The 12,469-nt window shown below is 41.7% G+C and overlaps 1 protein-coding gene across 5 annotated transcripts in view; it reads right to left on the minus strand.

The window, feature by feature from the left end:
- Positions 1–7,944: 7,944 nt before the first annotated feature.
- prdm16 (PR domain containing 16) overlaps positions 7,945–12,469 on the minus strand; it is a 180,420-nt gene continuing 175,895 nt past the window's right edge. For all 5 annotated transcript variants that reach the window (XM_070969433.1, XM_070969432.1, XM_070969430.1 and 2 more), the window contains exon 16: positions 7,945–11,418. In XM_070969433.1, the coding sequence (XP_070825534.1) occupies positions 11,406–11,418 (13 nt within the window). In that variant the 3' untranslated portion in view covers positions 7,945–11,405. The remainder of the gene's footprint in view (positions 11,419–12,469) is intronic.

Genomic DNA, 12,469 nt, shown 5'->3' on the forward strand with positions numbered 1-12,469 from the left:
TAGGAAGACAGTGGCTGCGGTGAAGATCACAAACTTCCAAAGATGAGTGCTGTGGCCTGCCACAGGATGTTTTTGTAACACGGATTTATTGCTCTTGAAAAGCCAGACATTAATAACATCCTGGATATATTGAGGAAGCAAAGAGACAGAAATGTTCTTTATTACTAATCTAACTTGGGTTTCTGGTAGGTCTTCTCTTATCTGAGCCAGTTAACAACGTGAGGGAGGTCACTATCTGACTTTGCCATTAATGTTTGAACAGGTAGGGATGATCATTTTTGTTGACTGTTCTTTCTTTTCCCACATTTTTCATATCAATCTCTTCAGTGTCTGCAGTCTTAAGCTTCAGTGAGGATGACAGCTCTGTTGATCTCTGACTGTCTTTCTCAGGACCTCCCAGTGTCCTCAGCCATAAGGTGATTTTACACTGCGATTTTAACTTTTGATAATTGACATTAGTTAGTCGTTAAAATGTGTTAGCAACTCGAAGGATTAAACTGTGAGATTTCCAAGACATACTCACCACTGAGGGTAGATATTACAATACACCTTTTGCATTTTGGTGAATTTACCATTCACAGATTGGGAGTTACATTCCAACATACACGTGCCAATAAATCATTTATGTGGCTGTGATTTCAGTGTTGTGTTATCAAGCAGATCTCGTTTCCTATACAATTTTCTGTTAATGATTAATCATCTTAAAACACTGGCAGTGGGATTAACACTGCATGAACTGCATAGACTGACACTTTGAGAATGAGATGACGATGTGTTTTCCACTGTTTCTGCTGATCTGCTCTCTCTGCACGGCTCAGCTTCAAACAGAGTCTGACAATGAAATTATTTCACTTGGAAAGCAAACTGAGCCCCAGAGTAGAGAGACAACAAATGTCTCTGGCCACCAACAGACCTGCATGCAAGACATCCAGGCAGTGCTGAGAGAGATGACCGCCTCCTTGGCTGAACACAGGGTGCAGATACGGCACTTACAGAGAGAGAACGAAGGTATGTAAGGTAGTGAGGCAACAATGGGAACCACTGCTTTGTTACAGGAGGTAACATGTAATAGCAGTTCATACAGAACAGAAAGAAGAGCAACATTGTTTGCAATGACTGTACCTCATCATTGAATCTTTTTTATTAGCACAGGCAGCAAAGCTGAGAGAACTGGAGTCCCAAGAGACTAAGATGGACAAGCTGAAGCAACAGCTACAAGGTATATATGTGCTTAGTAATGACAAATAGCTAAATGTCAAAATGACACATTAGAGGGAAGCACACTGAAATGTACACCACGATGATGAAATACTTGTAACTGTCAAAGCCTGCTTTCATTGCACCGTGGTTCATTTCACATTGATTTCAGCACAAATGGCAGAGCTGATCACCATGAAAGTCAGGGCAAACACTACAGAAAGCCAGGTGGAAGCCCTAATGAGAGAGGGAGATGGTCAGACCCAAAATTAAACTACAGATTTAGTATTTGAACAGTTAAGTTTTAATATTAGCATAATTAAACAGCCTATGTAGAATGGTGAATAGCACAATGATTCACAGAATAATGGTGTGTTTTCAGAAGACGATAACTGTGCTGAATCCAGTAACATGCTCATCATTGTAACCATTACATTGTAACCAGGGGCAGACTGGGACAAAAAATCGGCCCTGCATTTTGGACCACATCAGCCCACCACATTCGATAACGCACACCTTTTCAGTCTTTTCGGTCTCTTGAATGTGTATACCAACTGTGCAACTCTTTAAAGCCACGTACCTTAAGCCATGCAATGATTTAACAGGAATCAGTGAGAGTGGACACATTAAATACTTCCAAAAAGTGTCATTTATTAACACTACAAAACAAGTACACTCCACCACTCCATCACAGTAATGGATCTTTAAGCAGAATTCATCATATTGGGTGTACCTATGTGTTTCAGGGAGGAAGAAAAGAGAAAGAATAGAGATGAGAAATGATGGATCAGATGCTAACTCTTCCAAGAGTAGTACTCAATAAATTGTGAACTAACCCAGTCCAAAAGTTTGAATGTAGCTGAACTCCTGAATGAACTTTGAACTCTGTGTATGTATGTTTGAGAGAGAAAGCAAGAGAGATTTAATTATTGGTCAGTCTTCAAGATAAAAATAGCACTGTAGAAACTGAAAACTTAAGAGGGATGATGACACATGAATGAGGGAGAGGGAAAGAGAAATAATAGACATGGTTGATTGATCTGATTATCACTGTTTTCCAGACAGTGCTGAATAAAAAAGGCCTGTGAACTTGAGCAAATCTTTAAAAAACAAGACATCATCCTGTATGTGTGTGTGACAGATAGAAAGAGAATGAGAGGATCATCTGTGTCTTTTCCATTACATTAACTGTGAACTTATCAAGGAAAAGGGATGCAAGTGAAGTCATCCCCTAGGAAGAGAGAGAGAGAGAGAGAGAGAGAGAGAGAGAGAGAGAGAGAGAGAGAGAGAGAGAGAGAGAGAGAGAACGATGATAATAGTAATAAAAATAACAACAACAACCCGGGCGGGATCCGACCGGGGACACACACTGATGATAATAATGATGGTAACAGCTGGGTGGAGCTTGAATTAAAGGCATGAATCAGTTTTTCAGCATCTGACCCGGGATCCGACCCGATACCTACGTGGGTCCGACCCGGATCTTTCCCGGATCGATCCCATCAATGTCCCGGGAAATTTCCGGGTCGGTCCCGGGTAAGTTCCGGGTCGGTCTCGGTAAAGTCCCGGGAAATTTCCGGGTCGGACCCGGGTTACTTACCCGGGACCAGACCCGGATCCGACCGGGACAAGCACACACTAATAATAATAATAATAATAATAATGAAGAGCCAGGTTCTTCTTGTCTCGCAGTTTCTCTGCATCTCCATTCGTTTTCTCTCCATTTCCGAAGATCTTAACAGATTACGAGGGGAAGTGTTTCATGATATGATTGCGCGAGATGAGTTCCGTCAAGTGTCAGTGAATTTAATAACCTATGGGCCGCAGACCAGCGTGTGTCGAGGGCTGGTTTTTGCCGAATGCATTATGCCGGCTAGACCAAAGCGAAAGGGGTTGGTGTTTAACGATGTGATCAGGCCGCTGATCGACTGTCTGGTATTATGGGTTGGTTAGACGAATATTTAAAATAAAAAAAAGTGGCCGACTATCGGCCCAAATAGCACGTCGGCCCACCGGGAAAATGCCCGCTGCCAGATGGTCAGTCCGTCTCTGATTGTAACATAAGCATGTCTCTCTCTCTCTCAGTCAAACAGGTGGCTTTCTCAGCCTCTCTGCTGGCTTCGGGCTCAGGAACTGTGGGTCCATTTAACACACATACTCCTCTGGTCTTCAGACACGTCGTCTCAAACATGCCTACAACCCAAAGATAATTAAATTCACACATTATTAAATAACGAATTAGACTTTTCTGCAATGTTGACTTGAACCTGGTTGACAGATGCTGTCAACAGTCCATTTACAGTCACTGACAAAAAGTTGTCCCACAAGGTTTTTCATTGCACCAGTGAGAGGAGTCTACCACCTTGAGTTCTACATAGGTGCACATGGACATGCTTCACATCCTTCAGGTGCTGTGTTGGTCAAGAACGGAGCCCATATTTTTATTGCATTTGAGCATCAGACGTCCCATTATGGGAGTGCTGCTAATGGCGCCACAGTGCTTCTAGAGGTCGGAGATGTTGTTTTTTTTTTTTTACCTCTGTCGGTAAACTCAAGGGTGTTTGACGATGGAAACCGACACAGCACCTTCAGCGGTAATCTGCTTTTCACCATGTGAGAGGAAATCAGTCCTTTTTCTTCAGCTATTTGACAGCAATGTAGAAGTGTATCAGTGCTTGTTGATAAAGGTGTGATTTCTTTTCTTTTATGTGAAAGCTGACTGACAACACTGAGTGGCAGCAATTACTAGAACAATAATCTTTATGATTAGAAAAGCTTTGTGAATTTTTCATCTGTTCCCTTTTTCTGCATTGGCATCGATATAGATGGAAAGAGAGGGGATACTTCTGACTGCCAGATTCATTTCAACATGAGATTAGTGAAGTGCAGCAATTCATAAGAAAGATGTGGAAACTTTTTTATTTGTAGGTGACTAAGTATCTTGACATGCATGTGCACTGTATCAGTACCTGCAAATTCTAGTCTCATTTGCATTATTCGTCTTGTACATGCAAGGTGTCTGACGAAATAATCATTTGTACATGTTAAATGCTTTACATTGTATTGTTATTGTATTCTCTTTGAATAAAAGCAAAAACATTGCAGCGTTGTCTGTGGACTTTTTTTCAGTTCATGGTTCAGTTCCAAGTACTCATGTAGTAGTGAATCCTAAGCAGGGACGGACTGACCATCTGGCAGCGGGCATTTTCCCGGTGGGCCGACGTGCTATTTGGGCCGATAGTCGGCCACTTTTTTTAATTTTAAATATTCGTCTGACCAACCCATAATACCAGACAGTCGACCAGCGGCCCGATCAAATCGTGACTTCCTCTCTCTCTCTCTCTCTCTCTCTCTCTCTCTCTCTGTCTCTATTATCATCATCATCATCATCATCATCATCATCATCATCATTATTATTATTATTATTATTATTATTATTATTATTATTATTATTATTATTATTATTATTATTATTATCATCAGTCGGATCCGGGTCTGGTCGGAAATTTCCCGGGACTTTCCAGGGACCGACCCGGAATTTACCCGGGACTGACCCGGAAATTTCCCGGGACTTTACCGGGACCGACCCGGAACTTACCCGTGACCGACCCGGAAATTTCCCGGGACTTTTCCGGGACCGACCCGGAATTTACCCGGGACCGACCCGGAAATTTCCCGGAAAATTGCCGGGACCGACACGGGTAAGTTCTAGACCGATCCAGGAAAGTTCCGGGTCGGATCCCGGGTCAGATGCTGAAAAACTGATTCATACCTTTGATTCAAGCTGACTGACCCAGCTGTTACCATCATTATTTTCATCAGTGTGTGTCCCGGGTCGGTTCCCTGCCGGGTTATTATTATTATTATTATTATTATTATTATTATTATTATTATTATTGGTGTGTGTGTGTGTGTGTGTGTGTGTGTGTGTGTGTGTGTGTGTGTGTGTGTGTGTGTGTCGGGTCAGATCCCGATCCCAGATCATGCCTTTAATTCAAACTGACTCGGCCCAGCTGTTATCATCATTATTATTATCATCAGTGTGTGTCCCGGGTCGGATCCAGCCCGGGTTGTTGATATTATTATCATTATAATAACACTAGTGTGACTGTGTCCCGGGTCAGATCCCGGGTCGGATCCGGGTTGTTGTTATTATTATTACTACTATTATCATCAGCAGTGTGTGTCTCTGTGCGGCCCGGTACCAAATGGCCCACGGACCGGTACCAGTGCTGTACAGTATGTTCTGCGTAGAATTTCAGTAATTTTAGTTTTAAAAACATTTGTCAGGGGTGATAATGAAGATACGGGTATGATGTATTGATATAAGGTGTCCTTAAACAGAGTGCCTCACCCTGAAGTGTGCAAAGTGCAGATACCTGTAGGGGGACCTTCTTCTGAAATCCTCCAGGATCTGTCTGCTGGGGACAGGGAACTGCAGCGCGGGGAAGTGCGCTCTGCACTTCTTCTGACAGGACGCTCTCATCATAACGTACCAGTAGACGCGGAGATCCCGGTTTCCTGCAGAGGACGGTTCTTCATGTGTGCTGCTGCTGCTACAGTGCAGCATGCAGTATCTCACGCTGTCCCCAAGAAGCCGGTGCAAGCGCAAACTCAATTCCAAATAATGGATCGATTACGTCCACCTCTCTGCTGCGTAATAGTCCAAAGCCGGTCCATACGCAGCCGTGAGGGGCATGAGCTCCTCCTTGGGGAAATTTCTGAAATTGTAGTTTTCATGTTGTGCGGCTGACATAAAAACAAAGGTCACAGCAACAGCGCGTAGCCTCGTGCGCAAAATTCAACCATGATAAGATAATATCTCTATATATTCTGATGCTGGTAACTTTACCGTGTCTGTGTGGTGGTCTGCTGAAGCGCTTAGGGGTCTGTGAGAATTCCGGGATTGGGCCTTTCAGATGTTACGGATGTTTCAGAGGTTTCTCAGTGGAGGCCAGGGACGGACTAACCATCTGGCACAGCGAGCATTTTTGGGCCGATAGTCGGCCACTTTTTATTTATTTTAAATATTCGTCTGACCAGCCCATAATACCAGACAGTCGATCAGCGGCCCTATCACATCGTTAAACATCAACCCCTTTCGCTTTGGTCTAGCCGGCATAATGCATTCGAGAAAAAAAAAAAAAAAAGTCAGCGCAAAAGCTTGTTCATAACCACCCTCGACACAACTTGGTGTGTGACCCATAGGTTATTAAAATCACTGACACTTGACGGGGCTCATCTCGCCCAATCATATCATGAAACACCTCTCTCTCTCTCTCTCTCTCTCTCTCTCTCTCTCTCTCTCTCTCTCTCTCTCTCTCTCTCTCTCTCTGTCTCTCTCTCTCTCTCTCTGTCTCTCTCTCTCTAACACACACACACACACACACACACACACACACACACACACACACACACACATAGGATGATGTCTTTTTTTTTAAAGATTTGCCCAAGTTCACAGGCCTTCTTTATTCAGCACTGTCTGGAAAACAGTGATAATCAGATCAATCAACCATGTCTATTATTTCTCTTTCCCTCTCCCTCATTCATGTGTCATCATCCCTCTTAAGTTTTCAGTTTCTACACTGCTATTTTTATCCTGAAGACTGACCAATAATTAGATCTCTCTTGCTTTCTATCTCAAACATACATACACAGAGTTCAAAGTTCATTCAGGAGTTCAGCTACATTCAAACTTTTGGACTGGGTTAGTTCACAATTTATTGAGTACTACTCTTGGAAGAGTTAGCATCTGATCCATCATTTCTCATCTCTATTCTTTCTCTTTTCTTCCTCCCTGAAACACATAGGTACACCCAATATGATGAATTCTGCTTAAAGATCCATTACTGTGATGGAGTGGTGGAGTGTACTTGTTTTGTAGTGTTAATAAATGACACTTTTTGGAAGTATTTAATGTGTCCACTCTCACTGATTCCTGTTAACTCATTGCATGGCTTAAGGTACGTGGCTTTAAAGAGTTGCACAGTTGGTATACACATTCAAGAGACCGAAAAGACTGAAAAGGTGTGCGTTATCGAATGTGGTGGGCTGATGTGGTCCAAAATGCAGGGCCGATTTTTTTTTTGTCCCAGTCTACCGCTGATCCTAAGTACTCATAAGTGGGAACGTCAACATGTTAAGCTTACTGTAGAACCCAGGGGGCTTTGCAGGCTCTTCTGTCTGCTAACCATGAGGGCGTTTGGTGCATGCATTTATGCTTTTTGAGCTGGCACTTGGTGCTCCTCCATATTGGTCCAGATGGTCTTCGTCAGCGTTTTACTAGTATGATGTTACTGGATTAATACTCTGCTGCATTAATGTGTATGTTGCATTTTACTGCTGTAGATGTTTAAGGTTAGTCTCATTTTAACTATCTTATATGATGTTGGCTAGTTTAATCTACAATAATGCATCATAACCTGAAAATTCATCATATGTTTTTAGTGCCGCTGTCCTGTGAGACCCACATCTTTAAAAAGTGAGCTTTTCACGAGCTCAGGAAAACAGCCCAAATGTATCAATTTAACTATGATATAAAAGAGAAAAGCAGCAAATCCTCACATTTCAGAAGCTGGAACTAGGAAATGTTCATACGTTTTACTTGATAAATGACCTACGGGTGAGATTACTTAATTGACGATTAAATTATTTCAGTTTAAGTGGCCCTAAATGTTGTCTTTCATTGATCATTCTCGTAGCTCACAAACACACACCAGACATCTCATTTAAAAAGCACACAGGTTTTATTGCATATCAATTTCATGTATAAATTCTTCATAGCATTGGAAAGATTACATTTGGTATACATTGCTATTCTACAGAATTAACATCAGAGTCATATCTTTTCAATGAAATTTCTCTAAAGTACATCTTCAATAATCACAAGCATCAAAAGAACTGCAATTTCAGAATTGTTCAACATTATTCTACAATCCTTTATTGTTTTTCATTATGTCTTGTCCCACAAGTCTTTTCTATGTCTTTCAGAGCCACCTGTAAGGCAGTCAAGAACTTGAAGTCAAACCTACTAACCTAACCACATGTACAATAAGTGCATCTACGGATTTATTTTTTTCTTTTCTTTTTTTTTTCTCGTTTTTTGATTTGATACACATTTCACAAATGGACATCATTATGACTGCTAAACACGTCATGCACAATATCTTTTTTTTTGTTTGTTTTCAATAAACATAACAGAGGCGATATACAACTCAGATTCAAACAAAACAAGCACCATCCATTTAAACCCATATTTTTCAATGATATTTTTTCTTCAGACAAATGCATCATTGTTTTTCATTCTTTAAAATACTATACAGTTAAAAAGAAACAATATGTATATTTTTACCTTCTCCTGTAACAGTGGGGGGAAAACAGCAACCATGTTCTATTATGCTGAAACATATTTCAGCGACCATCTGCCAGAATACTTTCTGAAGTTGGCAAAATGGAATACTTCAATGCCTTCAATTCCTTTGCTTTACACAGCGCGTACTTATTACAGTAGTCCATGACATGAATTACTACATAGTCAACCTAAAAACATAGCAACCCAAGTCTTTACATTTTATAACCACGAGTTGGAAAACAATGTGTTTACCATGAATGAAATCTCATTCAGTAGAATTATAAAAAAAAAGACTTCTGTCTTTAGAAAAATGAGATGATGCATCAGTCCCAGCATCACACTACCACCTGCTGTGGTGAAGAAAAATTACAGTGCTTCTGTTTCAGGTTTGTCTTATCTCTCCACGTTGAGCAGCAGCTGCTCGTCTACTGAAAGTGAAACTAGTCTGAAAATGTATCTGTGTTCTACGTTCTAGAGACCTAAGCCTGATCAATTTATGGCTTGGACCCATATGGTTTAAGTACTAGTTTGAAAATACAGCATCAGGCCTAGTTCTGAAAGTCCCAGTACGCAGGGAGGATCAAGGCCACAATGATCAACAATGCTCACCCCCCCGCCTCCTGCAGCTATCTACAGTTATCTACAGTAAATGACTCATGCCCTCCATGGCACAGCTACCTTGTCGACCACATGGAATGAGTTTTCAGTATGATCTCACAAGAAGAACGGGGAATAAAAAGTCAAACTCATGATCAAGCGTTTGTTTTCCCCATCCAGAATCAAGTAGACTTTTTTTTTTTTTTTTTTTTTACAGGTGTTGTGGACTGACCAGCAGAATTACGATGTCCATGTTAACACTCTCTGTGGTTTTGTTTACTTTCTCTGTCTCTCGCTCTCTCTGTTTTTTTGTTTCATGAGTCCTTGCTTTCCTTCTTGCATGACCAGCAAGTTTGTTCACTCCAATGCAGCAGATGTTCATGCAGATGTGACCGTGTGTTTTAGACTTTTGGACCATGTAATATAGGACAACTAATTTTAAAAAGAATATGCATTGGTTACACAACATGTATCAAATGTAAGACAGAGGGAAAAGGGTGCTTGATGTGCTAGAAACTAGTCAGATTCAATAATGTGATGACGTAATGCCCTTTTCTGACATTCATAGTGAAAGTTGTCCAAGTCTGCCCCCCCACGCCCGTAACACTGGAGCCAATTTGAACAAGACACATTCGGCATACTGGGTAAAATGGTTGAACTGAAATAAGGAAAACAACTAAACACTGCAGGACGTTACAATGCCAAATAGGACCTAAAACTAGCTACAGCTATCTCTCACTATAAATAAAAACAATTAATTTTATGGGTTCTTTCCATTTTGGCACACTAATGCTTCAAAACCAGAGATTCAGAATCTCCCTCAAGCTCTGATAGGCGTCCATTCCTTCAGCAACAAGAAAAGAGGGATAAAATGACTTTTCTTCATTTTCACACCTCCAGTCAGGACAAAACAACCAAAAATAAATACATACACACACGTCTGAAATCAAATTTATAAGAGCGTAATAAGAAAAAAACTATGACAGCAAAGGCAAGCCCCTTGGAAATGAAATGATTGTCAGAGAACAAAACATTTTCTATGGGTTATTTGGCACATACCACTCTTGCTATGAACATCTAGGTTATTTTGTACATCATATGACAATATCATACAATTTTGGTCCTTCTCTAAAATAATTATATTAACAATTTAGCACTGTGGTGCCTACAAAGAAACAATACTGTGGTATCTAAGAGGAAAGAAAGTAAATAAAATTAACAAATGACGATGAAATAAACAAGCAGAGAAAGACTTTCCTCGTTTTTTTTGAGTATGATTTTAAATTCATTTTCAGCGTGATCAAATTGGGTAACCAGTTATGATGGCTAGTGTCCCAGACAATTCATTAAAATCACCAGTTGCTGTGCACATTTGAACATAATTCTCTGTGTAATCATTCAAAAATCAACAGTCTACTGGAACTGTCATTTCCTCAAGTAACATTTAGTGTGGTGCTATTGTTGATTCTGCAGTTATAACTGAAACAAGATCAGTAAATGAGTCGCCCATGATTGATGGGGAAACCTGGACACAATAGTGCACGCGCCCACTATGTTCCGAGTGAAACAGCACCACCTTGTGGACACGCAGTGCTGATGCAGTGCTGATGCTGCAGTGCTTGTGGTAGGCGGTGTACACAGACTTTAGAGACATACTAGTCATTAAGTGTCTTTATGAGAGCCTCACGTGGGGTCTCTGTGGTGCTGGGGTGAGCCTTGTGGACTTGGGGAGGATCAGAGTAACGCAGAGTTTCAATGCTGTTGAGAAGCATTCATCATGTCCTTCACATCAACAGGAGCTTAGCAGTGCTTTCTCTTTGACAGAGTCTTGCGAGACGCCTCAACTAGGGACATTCTCTCCCTCCTCTCTCTCTCTCTCTTTCTCTCTCTCACACACACACACACACACACACACACACACACACACACACACACACACACACACACACACACACACACACACACACACACGAACAAACATAACCACACAAACGTATTCTTTCCATCTTGAATGTATGTGACACTGAATTCTTGTCCGGCCTCCACGTCTTCTCACTACTCATGTCCACTCAGTCTCTTGCCTCTACCTATCCTCTTCCTCCCTCTCTCTCTCTCTCTCATTCTCTCTCTCTCGTCTAGATGTGGTTGAGTGGGTGAAAGCTGCTCGTCTCAGACGGTCCACCTCCCATGCTCAGCCAAGCGTCCAGAGAGTTCTGGGAGGGCGCGTGCAAAGGGTTGTTCTCGGAGAGAGACAGCATCATTGCATAAGCCTGCGGGAGAAGACAGGGGACTGTTAACAAGTGGAAACTGGACAGTTCCTCATTCTTAGCACTATTTCTCTCTGTCCAATGACCTGTCAAGAAATTAAAGGATGAATTGGTTTATTAGGTCTTCTTTCTGCTGCTCTTGTGATCATTTCTACTGGTAATAATAAGATTGTCTGACTGCTTGTGTTTCTTATGCCACTGGGCTTCTGTTCCAGGTCGAATGTTGTAATAAACCGTAATTATCCTTTAATTTATTGACACTACACCTTGTAATTATGTTCCATCAGACTGCCTTAAGGCTGAAGATAAGAAAGATAAGAGCAGTTTACAGGCAATATGTTAGTAGGTTACGTGAGAGGAAAAGACGTGAGGGGGCAGTTTCAGCCATGAATAAGTAAAAGAACAACCTTTTCTTTTATCAAGCTCCTCAACCTGAGAAAGGATCCCTCTCATGCCTTTATCTGCCTTCCTCCTGTCTGATCAGAACATGTCTTTCCTGTCCCTGCCTCTTTTAGTGGACATCCAAAAGCCAGTCACATACCTGGGTTTTAGCCTGCCTGTACAATGTCTCTTTCAATGCCTCCGACTCTAGTGAAGTGTTAAATATGTCTTTAACGTCAAAGGGTTGCTCGCCACTGGCTGCTTTACGTAACCCCTCCAGGCTCTTGGGAAAGCTGGGCAGACCCTCCAGGTCCAAGAGAGAGCCCTCCTCCTCTATACACCTGCACACGAGGGATGGGTGGATGGATGGTAGAAATAGGGCAGTATTGATGGGTCGTTGGTGGACGGATGGATGGGTAAATGGGTGGCAAGATAGATGGAGCGTTAACGCGATGGAGCGGGGGAGGAAAATTACAGGAGGAAGTTTAGGTGAAGGGAAACATGAAGAGAAGAGAAAAGGAGATGTATGATTAATAAGAGGACAGGGAGAGGGAATAAATTAGGAGAAGGAAAAGGAGAGAAGAGAAGGAGCAGAAGCTGATCTCACATCAGCTGAACTGAAACTTTAGAGTGACGGGAATTGAGACCTTCTTTACTTCTGACTGTTCAGTTA

The sequence above is a fragment of the Chaetodon trifascialis genome, chromosome 8 (genome assembly GCF_039877785.1).
Source record: "Chaetodon trifascialis isolate fChaTrf1 chromosome 8, fChaTrf1.hap1, whole genome shotgun sequence".
Lineage (NCBI taxonomy): Eukaryota > Metazoa > Chordata > Actinopteri > Chaetodontiformes > Chaetodontidae > Chaetodon > Chaetodon trifascialis.